Below are 23,392 nucleotides of genomic sequence, written 5' to 3' on the forward strand. Positions count from 1 at the left end.
TAAGGTTATATAAGTCGGTTATTGCGTGCAGGATGACAAAAGAGATATTATTTTTTAGGGTAGTACATCTCTGCGATTACGTAATTTAATTCATGCATAAACAGCCTTATCTATATATACACAAACACGTTCAATGTGCTTCATCAAGAATGTCTATCGAGTGGAACACGGAAATCCAGCCACTGAAGGTACGTACGTGATCCTTGTTTTCTACACAAAAAAGTTGCTCAAAATGTTTTAATACACCTAATTACAGTTGCGAAATTCAAAACCTGTAACAGCAGCACGTGTATTAACACTGAAATACGACCACACTACAAAACTAAGTTTACGCAACAATTGAAAGTCACAGGAGTCGAAACACTCAATTTGTTATTTCAAAATCTGGATTGTTACATACCAATTGTGACTTTCACTACAAAGCTGATTTATTCTCTTCCTAGGGCGCCTTATCCCATACTTAAAAAGGTTTACATTCTGTTATGGCTGGTCAATTTTGAATCTAAACCAACGATTACAAAAAAAAAAAGTATACTTCATACGATCTAAAAACACACATTACGGATTATGTAACAGAAACCACGTACTACCTTACGTTACTCAACGCCATGCTAGGAGTTTTAAGCTGTTTCAACTTCTTTAACAATAGCCCATCTGTGCTTCTAACACACACAGACGTAGCTAATGGCTTACCTTTCTGTGATTTCCCGACGATGCATAATGCTATCCATAACAGAAGCACAACTTAACATCCTTCTAACGTAAAGTTCACCAAACCCACTTTCAAACATAACTCCTTGATTAAACAACATGATAGACACACACTTGAGATACAAGAAGCATGGTCATAATCACTCCCGCAATGATTAACTGCAAAATCTGTACGCATAAGAAACTTTCATTTATCTGACTGCCATGCCACGCACTAGAAAAACCAGGAAAATGAAACGCAATTATTTGCTAAATTTTCACAACGACGTCTCACACGCACACACAAATAAAACCAAGGTGAGAAATAAAATCTTCCGCTAAACTAACAATTCGAAATGGCCTCTCCTGTCAGGGCAAGAACGGCCTAATGGATATAACCCTTCAGGCAACAAAAGTTTCACCATGATAACATATTTCACGCATTTTCAATCGAGAATAATTGAAACGTGTTGCACTATCGATACTGCACGCGCCGAACTCTTTCGAGCAGCAAACAACCAACTTCGCCGGTAAATTGAACCAACAGGGACACGAATCGAAGGAAGACTGACTTTCCCGCGTCCAACGTGCGAAGCTTCAATTCCCCACCGGCCCGTGGCGCTACAGTCACAAGTACAATCCCAAACAAAAATTATCGCTCCTACCGATACGAAGCATCACATGACCAACGCAGGACATCCTGATATCGAAACTAGGAAACTTTGGTGAACCTTAAAGCCCAGAATTTCCGAAAAACCAGAAATTAAGATTATCCTGGCGTCACAAAAATACTTTCGGACCCATAAACTGTATTAAACTTTAAATTTTATGATAATGAGTTTGTTATTTTTAAATTAACTTACGTTTTATGATGTGACTCCGTATGTAAGAATATACCTTCGTTTATGAGAAACACATCGTCTTCATCTTCAGCACAGCCCTGAAGATGGACGTTTCTCCAAAACGTTAATCAATCTTTCCCAGATAATCTTTGATCTCCGCTCCTTCCAGAAATATTCTTTTTATATTCAACTGTCAATTATCAATCTCATTCTACATTATGCTAATTTTTTGTTGGAAACAATTAATATTATGACATAAATAAACCCAAAGCTTCTACTCCACAAACACCAAAACCATCAAATGTACAGGGGACCAGTTCCGTCCTCTTCCTAAATCATAAGATGAATCTTAAAATTGCCAACCTATTTCATGGTCGACCATCCAGTTGGCAGGTATGTAAACCTTTTCCCAACAAACGCTTGCATCCGAGCTACATGCCCAGCCCATTACAACACGACCTGTACAAATCACTAAGCGTCTCGTTTTATTCCGAACCGATCACTTCATGTAGGCGAGTAAGGTTCCGCTATGCAGTGGTTACGAGTTTGAAGTTGAAACATCATCGTTAAATACGCTAAGAATCAATCAATAAACAAAACAAAACTAAATAATTGGATCAGGCACTGCCACATTACTGAAGGGACAAACTTTCAATTTACCTACGATCCACGCTTCAAGTTGCTGAATCCTGGAAGCAATTTTGGCACACCCTTTACCCTCCGTCACGTAAACAAGCACCTGTATTTTGTCCACGGAGTGTCAATTTGTTCCGAAGGATTATCAGAATTAACAAAGATCATCTATGTGATAATCACTTATGTTTTATTTGGGGTACGGTGTGAATATTTAAACAGTATTCAGAACAGCTGTTAAGTAAAATTTTTCAAAATAAAGCAGGGACTGCACTTAGGGTTCGCGTATTTGCATCAGGGAGGTTCTGTGATCAAGCCAAGATTTTTAACAGTAATGAAGTTTAATTAGTCGACATAAAAAGTAGATAAATCTGCCGTCATGTTTAAATATCGATGCCAGGAGGCGTATTGAGGCGTGCAGGTAAAACTCCACGCAGTATAAGCTCGGTATTAAAAGGAAGTACCTGTCTCTTCCCTGGTACCTAACGGGTCCAAGGCTACAATTACCCATAAGCCAGTCTGAACAGAGCGGTGCACAGAAAATCCCTAAGGAATAAACCCATAACCAGTGACATGACAAATTCCAAGGAACAGAGTCCTTGTTCAAAAGAAAAGGATGTGGAAGGAAGCGTTCGTGGCCTAATTTAAGGCAGTATCCCAAAATTTGTCTGCAGGGGTTGGGAAAACGAAAACAAAATAGTCTCCAAGCCTAAAATTTGAACCCAGGACCTCCCAAATAAGAAGTAGGGATAATAACCACTCAACCAAAATATTCAGTGGACTAAGAGTACAACTTTGCATATAATACAGGAGAACAACATTCTCATACTTTTCCAAAAGGCATATAATTCAACGAATACAACTGTTAGAACACGCATGAAAAAACTGTAAAAGAATTATTGCACACATAAAACCCAGTCTTATATATAATTTCTGTACGTCACTCGCTGCTACAACCACCGGATTCTAATTTTGTTACATCACGTTTCATGAACAAGCCGTGATTTCGCGTAAACTCTTCGCGTGCTACTCTGCAGCCAATCAACCAGGCACTCATTTTGTACTACATTCAGAATATTATTGGTTTATTGAGGAAATGGGATCAAGGCTACAGACGTACTTATCAAAATGCAATAAGGTTATTAAAAATGGCCACATGAAGTATGAACAATATGGCAGCTGACGTTTCTTAACCTCACAAAAAACATTTTTGTTGCAAACTCTCGCCATTCATTGGCCAGTACACACGTACCAGCTAAATACACGGTTATTACTAACGAAGTATGTACTTTAAAATCTTGCTTAATAATTTTCGAAGTAACGATTTTAAGAAGACGCGATATAAACAACTCCTAGAAGAGGATTTGATGGTGGAAGCCCTAAATCTGGTCCCGCTAAATATCTGACTCATAACTTGTATTGAATCCTTTTATGAATTTATACATCCCACCCTAACCAACTGAGCTTTGAGGATCTGAAATATCTGTGAAGCCACAGTACCAAGCGTAAAAGATACCTTCGCAAATGTTTGGGAGAAATTCCTGTCATCCGGATGATGCCCGATTTACAAACAGAGCACATAACGAGGTTATTATTGTTTTAGTTAGGTTTTCATTCACATCTGTTAAAAATAAAACTTTAAAAAAGTGTATACTTCATTTTAAATAACCCTGTACTTTTTCTCAAATTCAATATGGGACACATTTAGTTTGATTGTTTTTTTCCAATTTTTCAGCAAGAACAAAATTTATCTTGGCCTACTGAGTCCTTAATGAAACAATAAAATGTAATTATATTCAAAAATAAAAGCACTCGTTTGCCAAGAAATACGCATTTCACTCTCACAAACACAGAACACTTCTAAGAAAACATAAGGCAAAAATCTGCGGTTAGCTAAATGACACTCGGGTATACCGCAGGATTGGAGGAAAAGCTCCATTCATTCTTAACCTCGACAATAACAGAGGCGAGTGGTCAGCTTCTCGTACAAACACAAAGATTCCTCTCTCTCTCTCTGTGCAACAAATTTCTAAAGTTGCTTTTCGTAGCCGCACCTAGAAATTAAGGCTGCCGAAGTGTTTAGCTGAACATTCACCTAGGTCTAGAATACCTACCTCCATCTGCTTCTTATCGCCCTAGAAATCTGACGTCCACTAAATTTTTTATTAAAATACAGCAAAAAGGTCTCATTGCATTCCACAACGTCAGATATCTTAACACGTCGATGTAGGCCATGGGCGGGCAACAATTTTTGGGCGAGGGCAACAGAAAGGATATTTCACGTAACCATAACCAAGAAATCAAGAGTCATAAGCGACGATCAAATTCACTTTTCCTCAGCTGCGTATACAAAAAGTTCTCATGGGCAATTGAAAACACTACAACCAGCGCTTGGGCGCCTGGCGATCCTCGACAGAGGCCACAGAAAGAATGTAACTTGACTATTAACCCACAAGAACACATTCAAATTACATCACGTAGCATTGCCGTAAGAACGAAACCCTAGCATAATTTAAAAAAAGAACTACTACGATGAAGATGACCAAGAAATATGTGAAATAAGACGAACACAACCCCACTTAATGACACCTGCACCTTGTCGTGGTAGTGGGGACGAGTACCTCAGTGACCCCAAGAGCTACTGGTAGGGCCTCCCTAGCCGGATTGGTCGAGGGGGAGAGATCAGACTAAGTCAGGTACCCTGGTCCTCCAGGTCAGGGGTTGGTCGCAAGGCTAACAACCTTGCACCGTAAAAAGGAAGATGTTTCGAGACCTCGATCAAAGCCTCGGACAGACGGACCTAACAGAGGACCGAATGGAAGAGGAGAATACGGACCGGAGAGCCATAGAAGAAGACGTGTTTAAAACAAATTAATGTAAAAGTTGAGAAATAAAGGAACATATAAGAAAGACGAGAGAGATCGAAATGGAAATGACACCAGATACCTTACCCACAATGTGAATTTCCCCAACGTACTCTCACTACAATGCAGATCGGACATGATTACACCTCCTACCAATGGACAAGGGACTTCGAAGAAGAAGATCGGATGATAACATTAAAATGGATCTTGCGGAAGTATAATAATAAGAAGGGGAGTAGATGGAAATAGCTCAGGGTCTTGTTCAATGGTGAGGCCTGACAGAGGTAGTCTCGCACCGCTCGGACTTTACTACGACAAAGTTATTTAAAGAAGGTGGTGATCAGTTGGAGGACGCAGGATGTTTCAGAAATACACGGCACCGCATTAGAGACATAGCCTCTGCACAAAAGCAACAAAAAGTGTATGTGTAAACACGGCCCCTTGGACGCTTCATTTTGTAGCTATGGCCCGTTTGAAAAGTACCAAGTGGTGTTCATCGAGCCATCTGAAATTTACCGTAAACGCTATGGCGTTTAATGACGTAGCACAACTACGACAGAACGTAGCAGAGAGATAGACGCAACTTCATTAATAACACACCTGGATTTTTTTAATGTGCACAAAAATCATCATTGAGACACGCTGCACTGCGTGGAAGCGCGAGGAGAACATTTCAAGCTCTCCGCCCCATCCAGAAAAGTAAACTGTAATATTTAAATGACTGATTTGTACAAAAACACTTTCCTTTTATGGGATTAGAATTTATTTTTATCCCATTCGTTCCGAAATAAAAAGGGCCACACGTCAAAAATGAACCGTCCAAGGACACGTTTACAAAGAATTTTTAATTTTATTTTGTGCATACAACACACTCGTAAACTGACGCCCTGTATTTACAATTTAATGCGGGATCCATACCACAATTCAAGGGAGAAAATCTTGAGTTACCAACATTTACGACATTCTTACCGAGTCAAGGGCGAGGATTAAAAAATAAACAGCTGATCTAAAACACGCAGTTGGTATGAAAGAAAAGTATTTCAATCTGCATCTCCATATCTCACATAATTTGTATTTAAAAATTTTACAAAGTAAATGCTACTTTCAAAATTAGGTAGAATTTTCTGAAAAGTTTGTAGTAAACAGAAAATCATTAACACAGACAAAAATTCTAAAATCTTGGACCCTTCATGGCATTAACATCTGATAATGCTTTTTTACATGACACTGCCAACGTTTAGAGTCAAAAATTACCATTCACCTCTTTCTCCGCTCCCTCTTCTGCTCTAACGAATGAAGTTTTTAGCACAGATAAAATATCTGCGGATGCGTTCTGCATATCTTCGGTGCCATAATCAGTGACCATATCAATTTCGACTCTCCAGCTTTATACAGCGTCTCAAAATGGTTGCGTGATATTCAAAGAAACATTTCAGCTAGGTGAACTGAAACAAACACATACAGAATGATCCAAAAAGATGTATATATACATTTATTAAGGAATATTAACCTTGTGTGTGTACATCTTTTCAGGACACGATCTAATGACGACGTACGTATGGCTTTAATATTTCATCGCTGATGTACTTGTAAATGTAGGCCGAATGAGACAGGTACAGGAATTTGAAGGATACGGAAACCTGCTGCAGTATTTCAATAAATATTGTTGACCTGAGACATCCTGTAAGTCAGTGGTCCCCAACGCGGCGCCCGCCAAGGCTTTTCTTGGGTGCTCGCGTCATTACGGAAAGAGTTTATACTGAATAATGAAGGCCATTCAACCATGAACATTATTAAATCAAAGCGCAGATCTCGACTTACTGATGCCCATCTTGACGATTGTTTTCGAGCAGCAACATCATTGTACACTCCCAATTTTGAAAAACTAACCGATGAAATGCAGCGCCAAACATCACACTAACTTCCCACTTGAATAATAATAATTGCACTTATTAAACTACGTATTTCTGATTGCGCGGTTTCTTGTATCATTAGACGTCGTGTTGTTTTGCGTATTATTCGGTGTCCATATCTTATTTGTCCAGAGAAAAGAAAATTTGGCTTTGTTAATTGGTTGGTGCCCGCCACGATCTCGTAAACTCTCAAATGTGCCCGTAGGCACAAAAAAGGTTGGGGACCACTGCTGTAAGTAATCACTAAATTCTGAGCCCTTTGCTCTGATCTGACAATCCTACCAGTTCAGTAGAAACGTAAACACCCTTTTGTACAATATATGTGCAGTACATGAACCTGTTCACGCCAAGTGACATCATTTTGTAAATCAGGACATGCAGCCATATTAACAAACCTTTGACGTCTCGTGCGAATTGCGGCACTCCGACGCGGCGGTACTCGATCTCTTACTCGCGGTAAGAGAACCCACCGACAAGTCCCGTTTCTTTTTCTCGTCACTCGAATCACCAGTGTCAAAACCCGAATCATCCTGATCACCATTTCCTGGTGACATTATGTCACTAATCTTACTCTTGATGGTGGGCTTCATAAGAGGAAGGCAAAACTCGGTACTTGACAGGTCTGTTTTGCGTGCCGTGTACGAATGGTGGTTGATCGTCTCCAATATGCACTTCATGAGGCTGTCAAAGAAATCTGGATAGCCGTCGTAACCTGTGAAGAAAAACGAAACTCGTGCCATAACCAAATAATATTAGTGGAATGAATATGTTATCTCTGCTGAAAGGAGAAACAAGTTAGCGATGACGGCCGGTCGGAAGGATCTTATTGATAAGAAATCAATTTACGTGGTACTGAGAAATATGAACATTTTGAATCACCTGGATACTCATTGATATCAATGATTCCGTATCGTCCACTGCCATTTTCAATAATTATATCAATTCCCAACAGCGACATCCCAAGCACTTTTCTCAAAGTGTAGACAATTCGCTGTACTTTTGCAGGGTCAGGACGAGGAGTCGACAATGTCATGTCGCTTGGATCCAGAATGCTCAGGCTGGAAGTGGAATCTGCTTTCGAAACATCGTGGCTGTGAAAAAAGATTGCCTCACGATCTGAAACATCAAAGAAACACACATACATGCTTACATTCTTCAGCCATGGCACAATTTCCTGATGAGTATCGCTCGGTCTAAAAAAAAGAAAATATTTCTTATAAGATGTGAGATTCGTACCGCTCGGGTAAAAGTTTTTCAGCGACGGCCGCTCCACGACAAAGTATTCATCTCCTACCATATATATTTTGTACAAGAGAGCGTTGTGATTGATGAAACTTTGCGCGACACATGGCAGATGGCAATCCTTTACACCATTCTCATTGAATATTACTGCCATCTGGAACAATAAAAGTTAAATGTTTCAACATTCTCAACACATTTAATAATAGACTAAATTAACGTTCAAGAAAACTTCGTTACGACATCAGCATGATTATGAACTTATACATAAAATTCAGCAAGAAGTAAGACGCTGTACGTACCTCATGCGCGCTGCTGGAACCATGAGAGACTGATGGTTTACAGACTGCAACAGAAGAGTATTCACATTATGACAAACACGCGTCAAGAAAAACAAAAAAATGTAATCAAAACTGCAACTCTGAAGAAACATAAGCCCCCCCCCCCCCCACACAAAAAAACCTGATACAAGTTTAATTAGTTGCTATCATCACCTTCAATAGCATTGTGGAGGGACTGAGTAAAATAGTAAAAAATATTTATGAGATTTCAGAGTATGAAGATGACCGTCTTCTGGGATGTCGTTCCATTTTGTCTGACAGAAGTTAATAAAAATTTCAGAGGTGCTTGAAGTCCTCGTCATAATCACCCTGATGACGGAGGCACCTCTGAAGCGGTAAACATCTACCAGACTACATGACACATCACAAAAGACAGTCATATTCATAAAAAAATAAAAGTCAGATTAAGACGTAAACTCGTGGCCTCCGACATATGAAAAAACAGTGCTAATGACTAAAATACAATATTCAGTCACTATACAGCCTTTAATGTTCAGGATACAGAATGTCAATTAGTTTTCAGTTACAATATCTTGTACTGATTAATTTTTGTCACAGGACAAATTCGCTCTTCTGTATCTCTCTTGCTTGTGTTTGCGGAAGATATCCTCCTTTATCTCAGAATTTGCCCTATCTTACTAAAACATTTATAAGGTGCTTTAGTAACATCACACGACAAACAGAGTCTGGTGGCAAACGTATCATAAAAAAAAGCCACGACTGATTCACTATTCATCTCCGACACCAAAGTCTGTCCGGCAAAACTGATCTTACTGACGGTCGGTTACTACTGCAATCTGTAACAAACTTTGTAATCAAGGTTGAAATATTCTGTCTCGTGCACTAAAGATCAAGAAAGTACATTCCTAAAAAACCACCTGATCCACCTACAAGTCCACACTGATCTTCTTCTTCTTCTATGGCTCTCCGGTCCGTATTCGGTCCATGGCCTCCTCAATTCTCCTCTTCCGTTTGGTCCGTCTGTCCGAGGCTTTGATCGAGGTTTCAAAACATCTTCCTTTTTACGGTGCAAGGTTGTTAGCCTTGCAACCAACCCTCAACTTGGAGGACCAGGGTACCTGTCTTAGTCTGACCTCTCCCCCTCGACCAATCTGGCTAGGGAGGCCCTACCAGTAGCTCTTGGGGTCACTGAGGTACTCGAGCCCCACCAACCCAGAAAACCCAACACAGTCAAGAAATTTCTGACATTTTATAGAACTCAAAAATTCATTACTGTATTCACAAGAGACTGCATTACAAAATACAAAATGTTTTGGTACATCCATTTTTATGCTCCATCATCGAAACAATTTAGTACCAAGGCAGATATCACAAATTTTATTCACGCAGCAGAAACAGGTTAGAATCTCTCGCACACATGTCAATATAAACATGAACTTACCAAAAGGAAAGTCCACACCGGCCAACCTTAACGTTTCACAGTTTTCTTTGTAATCACTTGACGTCAGTTCGACAAACGAAGGCGTGAAGACACCTGTAAAACGAAACACGCCCCTCGTACCATGCGCAAATGCTGTCGGTGCCGAGTAAAAATAATATTCATCAGTACGTCATGCTACTAAAACCTAGTCAACAGCAATTACCTGCTTCCTCAAGGTCACTGTTGTGTATAATGCTATATGCCTGGTAGCGATCCAAAAGCTTGTGAACATTATCCAGTGGATCGATAATCGATACTTCGGGATGATCTTTAATGTACGACTCGACATTGCACATCATTGCACAGGCCTGTAAAGGACAAAAGATAAGCCACTGATTCCTATACGCAGTATTATCGCAATGGCATCTCACGTTGCGACTTCATCAATACCTTCGCGTCCCCCTTAATTGCCAAAACTATTATGTCCGTCAGCTTGTGCACAATAATTGTGAATGGTCCCTGTTCTTCTAGTGGTCGGCTCAAGTCCAGCTGAAACCCAAAACACATCATCAGCCTTTCAAGAGCAAAGATGATAAATGTGTAAAATATTCATTGCTCGAGCTTTAAAATCTATATATTTTATAACGATGATGCCGGAATTAATTTGTCAACATTTTCCTTTATCATGACTGTGATCTACAAAGAAATATATCCAGAACATGTTTCATTTACCTTAACTAAATCAAATCCATATTTCCTGAAAAGAAGAAAACAAACACACTTAACGACATGGCTACAATCATAAAACAGAAAAATTAACTTGAAATAGTCATTCTTAAAGTTTCTATATGTAAGTCTGTAAAATGCTAAGTAAATTATTGAGATATAAATGACTTCAAAGGGAACAACGGAAAATTTCAACAAAAATGTTTCGTTGATTATCAAGTTCAAGTTATTTAAACAAAAGAGTTAATATCGCTGCATATTCTAATCACAGTTTATATTTTTTTATTCCTGCCTTTATATAACGGACTTACAGAGAATCCTCAGTTTACACAACATCCCATAAAAGAGTGCAAAAATTCAAAATTTTATCCCTGTATGTTTTTTTGTAGCATGAATTCAAATTTTGAAAGATTTGGGTTTTCTTAAATTACACAGTTTCTGAAATATGGTCAAAATTCAGTTATAATTCTGACTTTGGTTAATTTGAAAGCTAACTGAACGCAATTTCAATCGGGGGTAACAAATACCTATGTGAAATATTTTGGCTTCAAGACCATCTAATTCAATTTTTCATCTTGAATTAAAGGAAAAATGTGCTCTTGAAACTACCAGAAAAGTGTACACATATATATGCCTATATCTCTAGTACAATTTTCCAAATTACAAATTCAAAAATCCACTTGAAATGGATAAGAACACAAGACCAAGAAGATTTCACTGAATTTAGTCACCGCAAAAGCCATGGATGACACACAAGCAACCGATTATGTCTTCATTAAAGATAACAATCGAGTGCATTGGTGTCTGACCTTTCAGAAGGTCTGACTGGGGTTGGGAAGTATTAATGGAAAAATTTAAGGTACTATCCTGGCAAGTACTTCAGAGACCCATGAAAAACTTCAATCAGGATAATATCTGGGCTGAGATATGAACCAAAGAACTCCCCACTTCAGCCATAACGTTCAGCCCCGTTCTGTATAAATTTGCGTACTGATGTATCACCACCTGACATAAACATACAGCAAAATTGCTGGTAAACGCATCGGTCTAAACGAAGAGATGTTTTAATATGATCTTCTAGAAGCATATATGCAAATATTCTCCCACTGAGATACATTTAGAAATAATTTTACATTAAGTCATCCCAAGCGTATGGAACAGAATGAAATAAAAGTATGCATCAATACAAATTTAAAATTTACATCCGAACTCTAAAAAGTCCATGTTCACTAAACTCAACCAAATTTACATCTCAGTAATTACCTTTTAAAACAAACCCTACCTGCATATGTTACCAAATTCAGTCCAATTAAGTTTCTGGCTCTTCTTCTCAGACATCCAATAGCCGATCAGCTTGGATGACTTCTTTTCAGTCATTTTGGAACTGTTTTTATTTCACTTCTTCTTGGTCATGTATTCACCTGGCTGTTGTACTTGTTTCTGGTCACTTAATTAGGCACATCCTCCAAAGTAACACAGAGAAATTTAAAAATGCTGGCTGCCAATCTTCTTTCCTGGCTTCTACTCACTCTGCCTTAAACAGTTTCATTTACAAAAAGGGAAACAAAGTTTAGATTACAAGGTCAACATTTATGGCATGTGACTACATTTCCTAACTTCAAAACAACATGGCAAAGACAAGTATTTGTACTTTTCCCCTTCCTTTCCTACACATATCACGAGGTCAACTAATTTATTGTATATTTTCTGAATTTCATTAGAATGATCAAGAATTGCATAATGAATATTTTAACATACCTTTTCGTTTTTATAATTTTTACCTATACCGGTACTTCAAATCTTTGTCTACTTCGTCTAACTCTCGCACCACACATGTGGAAAACTCATCTCAATCTCGGCTTACCCGCCGCAACTTACACAATGAGTCATCTATCAAATCTACACAAGCAAGGACTAAAATTTGTGCAAACATGTCATGCAAAACGTGACACTTCTCCTTTAACCTTACTTTCTGTAACTCGATGTCATATAAATATTCACCTTATCCCAACACAAACAAATAAGAGTGTGAATTTCACAAGTGAAACTGACGTTATCATTATCCTAATACACACACACACTGAATAACTGACACGCTGGAACGTTCGACCAGAACAATTCGGTAGATCACGTTGGATGCAACTAAACTCCTTAATTTGCTAACAAATCTATAACGAAAGTGAAAAAATCGTGACCTTCAATGCACACAACACACGTGTTCTTCACTGACGCTACGCAGAACAAAACAAAACAAAATTAACGAAATAATGAAGTCCCGCCCACACATTGCCTGTTCGTACGTAGCAATATTATTATATATTCTGTGATGGTAAACAGCAACATTTTTGCACTCTACAAAACTGAAGACATCAATAACAACTCAAAACAAACATAATGTTGGATCGTAACGCCAAATTACGCATCTGACATTGCGTGGCGTACCTTTTTTGCTCTTGTAAATCTTCCTTTACAGTGCTTTCCGTTCCAGGCCTATTTGCAGGAAAGAACTGATGCAGATATTGTGTGTACAGATGATAGATTTAATTAGAAAGTTCACAATTGCTCAAGTACGTATACAAATATTAACACCTATTCACACATAATTTTCGTTCGACGAATATTTCTTCGTAAGTCGATTGCGTTATAGTTACGTGTTCCTCACGTGGACCACGCCTCCAGTGCTTGTAAAGATAAAACGTAGTGGTTCACATTCCGTGAATAGCAATGGTTCACGTATCAACTAAACTGCTTTTCTTCTTTGGTTAATCCTTTCTCAAATACGTATAACCAGACGGTTTCGCAATACGGGCGTGACATGTGTCACAATTCCAAGCAAACTGAAACGAGTTAAAAAAACTATCTTGACCTCAATTGAATAAAATGGAATCTGGTGACAATGTAAGCGGTGATAATAATGTACAGTTTTCAAGTATTTTTGATACGAACCCGGAACAGTCACCTAAAACGGACGTAAGATGTGCATTGTAAATAATTACGATTTATAGGTTATGTGCATTAAAGCTCTTGGGATTATCTGCTAGTTTTATTGTATTTTATTCGTAGGCAAGCAACGAAGCAGAAGATAAATCATGTAAGGTCAATTTAAGGAACAAGAAAGAACCTAAAAAGGTTATTCACTTCAGTGACGGGACAATAGAAGAATATTCGGATGAAGATGAACCCGATACATCAGCTCAAATAACAAACAAATTAAACCCGGTAATTTTTAAGATTTTGTATTTTAACTTCTTCCAGTTTACAATTGTATGCAATTTAATTTGTAACAGAACCATTCATGAAATCCTCTTGCAAGACTTGGGGGTCCCACCAGAGATTTATTGACTGATTAAATAATAAGTTACAGTTCCCATTTCTGATTGCTGGTTTGTGTTAAATTTTCATTTCAGAGCCTGCTACCATGGGGATCGTGGATTTGGTATCACACAGTACATGCTGGAAGCAAGTCATTGCAAGTGTGTGACTATTTGGGAGAGCACCTTGCAAGTTTTTTTGGAATTACTACTCCAAAATATCAGTATGAGATAGATGAATACAACAGAATAATGGCTGAAGTAGGTGTCTAAATTTCAACTTTTGTCTGTTTTATAACTTAGTTTCCTTAATTTAAGGATAAATATTCAAGGCAAATTCAATTTTTAATACTTTTGAAACAGCATACTGATGGACAAATTTTTAAATCAACAATTATAAATATGGCAATTGTGCCAAACAGACAAATTTAACACAGAACTTGTACATATGTAAAGTTTTTAAAGTTTGTAAAGGTGAACTTCAGAATTTATAATCTTCATATGTCATTAGGGTGATTAAGAAACTGCGATGGGTTGTATATTAGTTTGAAGGGGAGAACAAAGAAATTCATATACAATTTTCATAATTATGTCTCATAGTAAGAATACCTACAAAGTTTGGTGTCTTCTGTTGTGGATAGGATTGTAAATGTTCAGGATTAGTTTCAGTATCAGAATATATCCTTTGTGACGTTCTGTCTTCAGATTTTAGGATATATTAAATCGACCGTTGCCATCGTTTATTTGCAGGAAGATGAAAGGCAAAGAAAAATGGACTTGGAAATGGGTGGTTGGACAGAAGCGCCAGCAAAAACTGAAGGTGCGATTTCGGCTCAGCTGGGTGATACAGATGACATGACACACCCAACTGAAGAGGGGCATTCAGATGTAGCTGAACGCAAATTCTAAGTGTCTTCGTTGTTTTGAAACACGACTTAACTTATTTTTCATACTAAAATAAATAACTTATTAAATATTATATGGAAATTGCATTCATTTAATTAAGTGTACATAATCTGTTGTTTAAATCACATTTTAAATCTTTTTTTTTTGGGAAAAGCAACTTGACCTCATCTCTCATATTAAAATTAATAATTAATATAATAATTTACAAGATGGAAATATTTAAATATTTTTATATGTTTGTAACTTATCACAAAAACTGTAATACCGTCCATATGTAATTTCAAATAGTGTGCATAGATCACAAAAAGTTGCTGAAACAGCAGGGCTCGATCCATGATGTTTTCTCGGGTCTGCACCTGTAAGCCTGATTTCATTCAGTCTGTAACATCCACAATTCATATAATTTTTATGATGATTTAAATAAAAAATGTGAATGTTAGAATACAGTAATTCAATTGAAAAGTGAATTGCAAGAACAATACTAAATAAAGTGTACAAGAAAATGCTGAATAAATCAATGGTTAATATCCTCATTTCATTATTTTCATGCCATACATCTTCTTCTTCTTCTATGGTTCTCCAGTCTGTATTCGGTCCATGGCCTCCTCAATTCTCCTCTTCCATTCGGTCCTCTGTTAGGTCCGTCTGTCCGAGGCTTTGATTGAGGTTTCGAAACATCTTCCTTTTTATGGTGCAAGGTTGTTAGCCTTGCGACCAACCCCCAACCTGGAGGACCAGGGTACCTGACCTCTCCCCCTCGACCAATCTGGCTAAGGAGGCCCTACAAGTAGCTCTTGGGGTCACTGAGGTACTCGGCCCCACTACCACAACAAGGTGCAGGTACCATTAAGTGGGGCATAGTCTAATCAATTTTATGAGTCTTCCTTACTTCCACTTCAACTTATATTTTCAATTTTCTTCTGTTGTGAATCATGATATCGACAAGTCGGTTGCTAGGGACTAAATAATCAAGATTTGATTCTCATAAATGGTACAGATTCCTGTTCACCACTGTAATCACGACTAAAGAACTCAAACAACCTTCTCGATGGTTACTTTTGAGTTTCTTTTTCAGGGCTAAAATTTGTGTGAAACTCACCAATCAGTCACCTCCTTTTACAGCAGAAGCCGTAACTCCTTACCCCCCTCTACACACTTTCCAGGCGTGGCGTTACATGTGTGTAAATCAAAAGATACTTTTTGGGTGAAAAGTTTGGCAGCATCCCACAAAAGCCTTTCAGTACCTTTATTATAAAAACGTAACACGTAACAGACTGTCCAAACGTTGGCAACACAACTGTTTGAATGTTAATTGTGCCTGTAGCTACGTCTGATGTTAATTAGTTCTAATTACTGCTTTCCCCTTTGGCAAGTTCTTTTTAATTTCATGTCTGACTCATCGCAATTATCAAAGATGATAATTATTTTAATTCGATTAGACACATTATCATTCGCTGATAATAAGATTTAAAGACAATTTATTCTGCAACACAGTCCAACGTAAAACATTTATTTTGTTTCCAGATGTATCTGGCTATGAAATGACAGGCCGTTACCTGAATTTTGAAAGTCCTAATTAATTAGTTGGTTTAGATAACACATACAAATACTTATTTGGTACTTGTGGGTTATCAGGACACAGAAAGATTTGATTTGAAAAAATTAAGTGAAGGAGAGAATATCTGGACTTGGATTGGAAGGAAAACTGGGCATGCGTAACAACAATTAACATCTCATGCATATCCAAACAAAATATAATAATTTGTCATTTATTGAAATAAAATATAATAACCTAACCTAACCTATTTTTAAAGCGACGTGTCCCGATAACCCACAAGTACCATTTATTTCTATTAAATACTATGGGCAAACAACAAATTTAAAAATATTCTTACATGACAAAAGAAGCCGAAGGATAAGGTTAGAAAATTATTGAGAAAATACAACTGAGGCAATCTGGATTCAAAGTTTATGTCAAATCTGTCACCCAAATCAGTGCAGTTAAAAGGTTAATAATAAATGTAACATTTAGATTAAATAACCTCTTTATATTACTTACATTCATTTATTTTATGATGAGATGCTTTGAATGTCTGGAGAATTTTACTCGCATAATGACATTACTTCAAATCACTCGATAGTGTTTTAATTCCTGCATTTCCTCGGCACTCATGGTGATGCCGGCAGCATCTGGATTGTACAGTGGCAGTTCCTGTACCCACTCCGATAAAACAATTCCGGTCTGAAATACATTGTTCTAATCAGTTAGACGTAAGAATGAATGTCGCTCGGCTAGTCGAGAAATTCCGCACCTCTGGAGAACCAAAAGGTCTGTTACTGTGCTCAAAAGAGTGTGTCTCGTCCTTAACCTGAGTCTATTAAAATATTCATGTTGAGAGGAACAGATAGACAAAAATTAATTAAATTTTATCAAACACAGTTAATGTGCAATGTAACGTCTCCCTAAGGGAAGAACACATTGACGTATGACAACAAAATGTTGAAACAAACTTTTTCATGTAAGAAAGGCAAAAGAATAAGGGGAAATCAGAAAATTACATTACGAGAAACCTCATCATTGTTCAGGTAATTAAATTTTTGTGCAGGGCATGCAACATACTTTAGTAAAATGAGAAATGCATACAAAGTTTTTGTCAAAAAAGCATAAAAGAAAAGGAATCAACTGCAAAACCTATACACAGATAGGAGGATAATATTAAAGTATGTCTTACAGAAAGAGGGTGTGCAGGTGTGGAACAGGACAGGATCCAGTGGTTGCTTACGTGATCACGGTGATGAAAAATCAGTTTCCACAGAAGTAGGGAATTTCTTGATCAAAATTTGTATCAACTTTTCAAGCAAGACCATGTACAATGTAGTTAATTAACACCTGGGATATTTCTTAAAGTTAGCTTCTGATATTAACATGTCCTATTTACATGACATAAAACATTATTTTTCCTCAAAACAATTAAAGCTTAATACTTACTTGCAGATAGGAAAATGTTTCTTCAAGAGGTGGTACAGTCACTAGCAAAGTTCCAGACTTTGTGGTTTGTCTCAGAAATTTCCAGATTGAGATTTGTTGTTCAGGTTCCACGAAGAATTCAAAGACATTGTTCATGATGACGACGTCAACAGCGAGTATTATGTCTGGTCTGTGAGCTATATTTGCTTCAATAATCTCAATCCGGTCCTGTGGGAGCAACGGGGTAAAACTAAAATGCTTGTGCTGACTGTCCCCAGGGCAAGGGGAGACTGGACAGTGCAAATTCTACCACCTGACTGATCCAGCAACAACATGAAAAGAATTTTTAAATCTTAGGTTATGTAATAATGTTTTTCATCTGCAGAGGTTATGGTGCATAAATGAGGCTGTGGGACCCAAGACATAGAAGAATAACCATTAAACCCGATGCAGAAGAAATGCAAACCACTACTAAATATTTTTATGAAGTTTAAGTTTGATTTTTATGTATGTATACAAACCTGAAAATTATACTTCTCTATAATTTTCTTTTGAATATTACAAAAATCAGCATTAATTTCAACTCCAACTATCTTAGATGCTTTTGAATAGACACATGCCTGCAAAACAAAACAAAACAAAAGCAGAAAACAAATCGTAATATTAATTTCAAAATAATTTTAAATTGCATTATATGGCAGATTTAGTTCCTTAACAACAAATGAAACTATTAAGACTGCTTACTTTAGGTATAAAGGCAAACTTGACAACAGAGAAATTTATAAACTGTACAGTACTTAGGAGTGAGCTCAGAGAGTTAAGTCAGTAGAATGACTTGCTGATGGATGACCAGAATTCAGTTCCATATTCAGCATTTTCTTTCTTTCATCATTGCCTCACTGTTATTTAAAATATAAACCTGACCAAGTTCTAGAAATCCCATTTTAAAATAATTCTCGGTAAGAATGCAGCCAAAGTAGGATTATTTTAGATATGGATTTGAGATAAATGAACATCAAGGCCAATATATTAAAAAAACACACAAAGAACACATTTGAAAAATATGTGTACTTCATTGGAAAAAATATTTTTAATTTTCTTTTAGGTACTACAAAGTAAACATTTAAATCAACTAACTTTTCCGTAGCAAGGCCAAATAAAAAAAAAACATGAAACAGCTTCATCTTCAGTTAATTCCTTTATCAAACGAGAGGAATCTCACCCCATATAGCGCGGCACCTAGCCGGGATCCGACATCAAGGACCACCTTGCCGTCTAGCGGTGGCAGCATTGACTTGAAAATAAATAACAGCCTCTCTCTGGACAAAGAGTGTGAAATGAAAGCTGTAGAAACAGAAGTACAGATAATAGAACAACATGGTTATGAAGTAACTCCACGTTGAAGGTTATGTTTGAACACTCAGTTGCTCAGAGTACCTACGTTCTTCTGCGTCAATGTTTTTTTTACATTCTGACATGCTGTAATACCAGTAACACGATGCAATGAATATTGTAAGTTGTGAAAAATTCAAGCCTTAAAATATTAACACAATTAAAGACAAACCATTCCCTTATCAAGCATCAAATAATGCCAGTTGCATCAGGGCATACAAAAGTTGACACTTACTTAAAGGCCGCGTATTAAGAGAGCCGCACTGCAAACAGCAGCTTCGGGGAATTTTCCCTTCATCACATAAGACATCCACCATTTCATCATCATACAAGAATGCATCAACATGCACAGTGTGTTGCTGCTCACAATCAGAATTCTGAAAATACGTAAGACTTCAAGTGAAGTAGCTCGGAAAACAGAAAACTTTTTAAGTCACACAGAAGGACACCTTGGTCTCATATGATTGCTTAAAGAGCACAAAATATCCACAAATGAAGGTTTGACAAATATTACCTCACCTTTCCAAAAGTAGGTGCTCGGATAATTTCCGAAGGAAGAATGGCTTCAAGCGGCAGAGAGCTGCGCAGATCGGCAGCAATGGAATCTAATATCTCCTCAGATGTATCACTTTCCTTCAGTTTCCCATCTTGCAAAGAGAAGTTTTTACAAACTGAAGCTTTCAGTATCCAAATGACATGAACTAAAAGCTGACATCCCAGTTCAAATCCTCACAAGATATTTATTTGAGATCCATATTATTATTATTATTATTGTTATTGTTGTCGGCATCATCATCCTTCCATCTATGGCTAGATCATCTAAGTAGTCTCTTACCTTCATGTTTCCAAACCAAAATTTTGAACAAATAATTAAAATTTAAAGTGTTCTAATTTCCTTCACGAATGTAATTTTGATTTGATACTATAATTCCCAAATACTTGAACACATTTGTCTTATGTGTTCCGTTCAACTGCAGTTTCTGATTTCCTCAGACATTCCTAATGTTATATTCTAAAGCAAAGTTGGAAGGTATCAAAATCTTTCAGCATCTCTTTAATAAAATAAAAACTAAAAACAAGTGACTGGTTTAGTGAAATAAATTTAACTTAATTTATTTAATGAGATTTGAGATTCTCACAGAAGTCAAAATCTTACTAATCTATTAAATGCTTCAACCCCCCCCCCCAAAAAAAAAAAATCCTCAAAAACAATGATAACCACCTACAAGACTGAGAGACATCACAATCTGAAACATTTACAACTGATGATTAACTTCATGTCAAAATCAAGTGTATTCACTGTTGAGATAGGTTACCATTTAACCAATTCCACTGTATCCAATTAAGTAGTTGCTTGAAATTGTCTGAATCATTCAACTTCCTGACTATGTTAAGAAAACCTTCTTGAGCCTCTGGGAGTGTTAACTTATCGCTGGAGCCACTGGACATTTCAGTATCTATTCACCAACCTGTAAGCCGACTGGCTTATGAGAAAAGAATGTAGAGATTAATATTGAAACCAACAAAATGTATTAACACTATTTGGGAGCTAGACTTCTCCCATGCTCATCCCATTGCATGTTACACCTCACCAACTTGCCTTTTCAACAAATTTTGTCTCCTTGGTTGTTGCGGCATGCAGTGTGGTAGTTTACTAACGCTTTAGAGGTACTTGATACCACTAAAACTAAAACCCAGAATTTAGAATCTTCGACACAAACTAAAATATCTTTGGTTTTGAATTTCAGGCTCTCTTGATAGTTCTTTGTTGATAGCACCATGCAGATTTAGGTTATGTTCCTTTCATAATTATAATACCATGTTTACATAACGAGAATTTCAGTACTTTAGAGTAAAATAGTAATGCGTTCTAATAAAATTACTTTTCAACGCCGAAAAAATAAGGTGAGTTTAAAAAATCTAAATAACACGTGTTGCAACCACGTGAATACATTTGTCAATACCTCGCTAGAAACCCATCTTGGATCATAGGAATTTCTCTTTCTAAAAAGAAATTCCCCGCTACCATGTGCAATTGTTTGGTAACACTGCTGTGGACATTGCTGCCATCATATCGAGGTGAATTAATACTACGAACGTTGTCGATATCTTAGTCGGCAATAACAACTACTATTCGACCAGAAAATTTTATCACCGCTCTAACGTCATGTGGACGCATGGGAAAATCCAGCTTCTAGCATTCAGGTGAGTGGAAATCGCCTATTTTACCGATTTCACCATTCACCCTCCCTCAACTTGTATTTGTATTTAGCAATAGGTCGCTTTAGACAGTGGTAATCACCTGTAAGACTACATATCTTCATATCTCGTTGCCCTATAAAATTTCCTCAATTTGTAAATGGAAATATGCCGGTATTGCCCGCATCTCACCCATAGATCGTTTCATTGTTATTCTCGAAAACAGATTTAAAGATAACAGCTGCTGGAGAACATACAATGACATGTCCTACATCCAGAACTCAATATGAATACGTTGAAAGTCTCGAAAGCTTTCAAAAGTAAGAGACAGACATATATATATATATATACACACGGACATGGATTCCATAAGCCTTTATTTTGTTACACATAAAGGAATAAAGGCCAGCAATATATTGTAACCATGGAGATAACTTGTTACTTTAGACATCGTAATGAGACAAGGAAAAATTATGAATCCTCCCTTGCTACTGGGGAACAAGAAAACTAAACCGGTTTTTAAGTCGCCCATCACGTCTGTCAGATTTAAATTGTGAACCAGTACAATAACGTCGGAGAGACTAAGAAATGTTTGTACATTTTTTTTAAAAAAAAGTTGAAGTTTCAACAACAGTGTACTGAATTAAACATAATTTCTCAAGGCTTTATACAATGAACGGAAATATTAATGTAGTTGTATATTTCATGTTTTAAGACGTTGTAACTTCACTTCGAGACCAGCCAAGTCCCGGTCAGAGATGAAGCCTCTAACTTAAGACCGAGCTTGTGATAGACGATGTCAGGGCTATCGGACATCGCGTGGTGATAGATGGGGGTAGAATTAAGAGCAAATCCTTCTACAGTCCCACTTCATCTCACTCGAAGTCACCACGAATTAAACCCGGGTAATAATTCGGTGGTCTAGCGGTTAGAACGCTGGCCTTGTAATCCTGGGGTCTCGGGTTCGAATTTATAACTTGTGTTGGGCAAGGCCGTGGTCTAGGCAACACGGAGTTTTCCTCCGTGGCATCCCAACAATTACTCCATTCACACACAGAAGAAGGCAATGGCAAACCACTTCTGGATCATCTGCCAAGAACGTATATGAACAGGTCCCAGTCCGAGAAAAGGATGGAAGGATCCTGTTCATATGGACCTGTCGTCAGACAGAACACTAAATAATAATAAGATGAGGTGGTCTAGCGGTTAGAACGCTGGCCTTGTAATCCTGGGGTCTCGGGTTCGATTTCCGGCGGTGCCCGATTTTATAACTTGTGTTGGGCAAGGCCGTGGTCTAGGCAACACGGAGTTTTCCTCCGTGGCATCCCAACAATTACTCCATTCACACACAGAAGAAGGCAGTGGCAAACCACTTCTGGATCATCTGCCAAGAACGTATATGAACAGGTCCCAGTCCGAGAAAAGGATGGAAGGATCCTGTTCATATGGACCTGTCGTCAGACAGAACACTAAAATAAATAATAATAATATAATAATTCAGCGTCTATCCGCCTAAGCTATTGCTCAGCGATATTTAATTATATTGGGTATAAATCATTCTGAAACACGTTTCGAACAATATCTATAGCTCTATTTACGTAAATAATTTTTTATTATTTTTACGATTTGTTATTTAAAGAAGGGGTTGGGTTTTTAAGACACGATCCAAACTAAAATTCCTGACACCTTATACCGCGGTCTCCCCTTAACATCAAATTAAAAACAAAAGAAACTCGTTCAGCGACTTCAGACATAAACATGTTGACGGATGGACAGACATGACCAATATAAAATGCTTTAATTGTATTAACGTGTACAACGGGAAGGGATTAGTAAACGTAAAGGTTTCGGGACTCGAATCGAATGCTTCTTCATGGTCGGGATCCCCGACTGTGGCGAGATGCTGCAAGTGGTGGTGGTGGTGGGGGACTCAGAAGAAAAGCTCGAGAAAGAGTGGTTAACCCACATTCCCGTTAAGTAGGTCGCA

At 37.5% G+C, this 23,392-nt stretch overlaps 4 protein-coding genes across 14 annotated transcripts in view; 1 reads left to right on the forward strand and 3 right to left on the reverse strand.

Annotated features, from left to right (window-relative positions):
- ASPP (Ankyrin-repeat, SH3-domain, and Proline-rich-region containing Protein) overlaps positions 1-1,262 on the reverse strand; it is a 211,357-nt gene extending 210,095 nt beyond the window's left edge. For all 3 annotated transcript variants that reach the window (XM_087353485.1, XM_087353495.1, XM_087353484.1), the window contains exon 1: positions 694-1,262. The gene's annotated coding sequence lies outside the window, so the exon portion shown is untranslated. The remainder of the gene's footprint in view (positions 1-693) is intronic.
- Positions 80-15,379, forward strand: LOC110837844 (protein FAM177A1). 4 transcript variants are annotated; one of them, XM_087353649.1, is made up of 4 exons: positions 80-188; positions 13,693-13,848; positions 14,037-14,201; positions 14,691-15,379. In XM_087353649.1, exons 1-4 carry the CDS (start codon positions 93-95, stop codon positions 14,847-14,849), a joined length of 576 nt encoding a protein of 191 aa, XP_087209775.1. In that variant the 5' UTR covers positions 80-92; the 3' UTR covers positions 14,850-15,379. The 4 variants fall into 4 exon arrangements, with proteins under 4 accessions (XP_087209775.1, XP_021936106.2, XP_087209788.1 ...); XM_022080414.2 differs by lacking the exon at positions 80-188 and adding an exon at positions 13,057-13,196; XM_087353662.1 differs by lacking the exon at positions 80-188 and adding an exon at positions 13,353-13,527.
- LOC110837839 (inositol-tetrakisphosphate 1-kinase) lies at positions 6,082-13,212 on the reverse strand. Of its 5 annotated transcripts, none has more exons than XM_087353581.1 (11): positions 13,072-13,212; positions 11,912-12,159; positions 10,636-10,660; positions 10,354-10,452; positions 10,127-10,271; positions 9,925-10,017; positions 8,484-8,527; positions 8,179-8,338; positions 7,822-8,058; positions 7,338-7,654; positions 6,082-6,474 (listed from the first exon to the last, which is right to left on the reverse strand). In XM_087353581.1, the coding sequence occupies exons 2-11, from the start codon at positions 12,004-12,006 to the stop codon at positions 6,466-6,468; spliced, it is 1,224 nt and encodes a 407-aa protein (XP_087209707.1). In that variant the 5' UTR covers positions 12,007-12,159; positions 13,072-13,212; the 3' UTR covers positions 6,082-6,465. The 5 variants fall into 5 exon arrangements, with proteins under 5 accessions (XP_087209707.1, XP_087209703.1, XP_087209714.1 ...); XM_087353577.1 differs by having other exon boundaries at positions 11,912-12,163; XM_087353588.1 differs by lacking the exon at positions 13,072-13,212 and adding an exon at positions 12,388-12,624.
- LOC110837842 (uncharacterized) lies at positions 13,850-21,211 on the reverse strand. Of its 2 annotated transcripts, none has more exons than XM_022080410.2 (9): positions 20,807-21,211; positions 20,523-20,686; positions 19,726-19,853; positions 19,442-19,583; positions 19,037-19,158; positions 18,336-18,434; positions 17,836-18,042; positions 16,906-17,088; positions 13,850-15,225 (listed from the first exon to the last, which is right to left on the reverse strand). In XM_022080410.2, the coding sequence occupies exons 2-8, from the start codon at positions 20,653-20,655 to the stop codon at positions 16,972-16,974; spliced, it is 948 nt and encodes a 315-aa protein (XP_021936102.2). In that variant the 5' UTR covers positions 20,656-20,686; positions 20,807-21,211; the 3' UTR covers positions 13,850-15,225; positions 16,906-16,971. The 2 variants fall into 2 exon arrangements, with proteins under 2 accessions (XP_021936102.2, XP_021936104.2); XM_022080412.2 differs by having other exon boundaries at positions 20,523-20,690.
- Positions 21,212-23,392: the final 2,181 nt, after the last annotated feature.

This window comes from Zootermopsis nevadensis, unplaced genomic scaffold (assembly GCF_977971745.1).
Source record: "Zootermopsis nevadensis isolate Lab colony 2312 unplaced genomic scaffold, Znev_1.0 Znev_ptg000002l, whole genome shotgun sequence".
Taxonomy (NCBI): Eukaryota; Metazoa; Arthropoda; class Insecta; order Blattodea; family Termopsidae; genus Zootermopsis; species Zootermopsis nevadensis.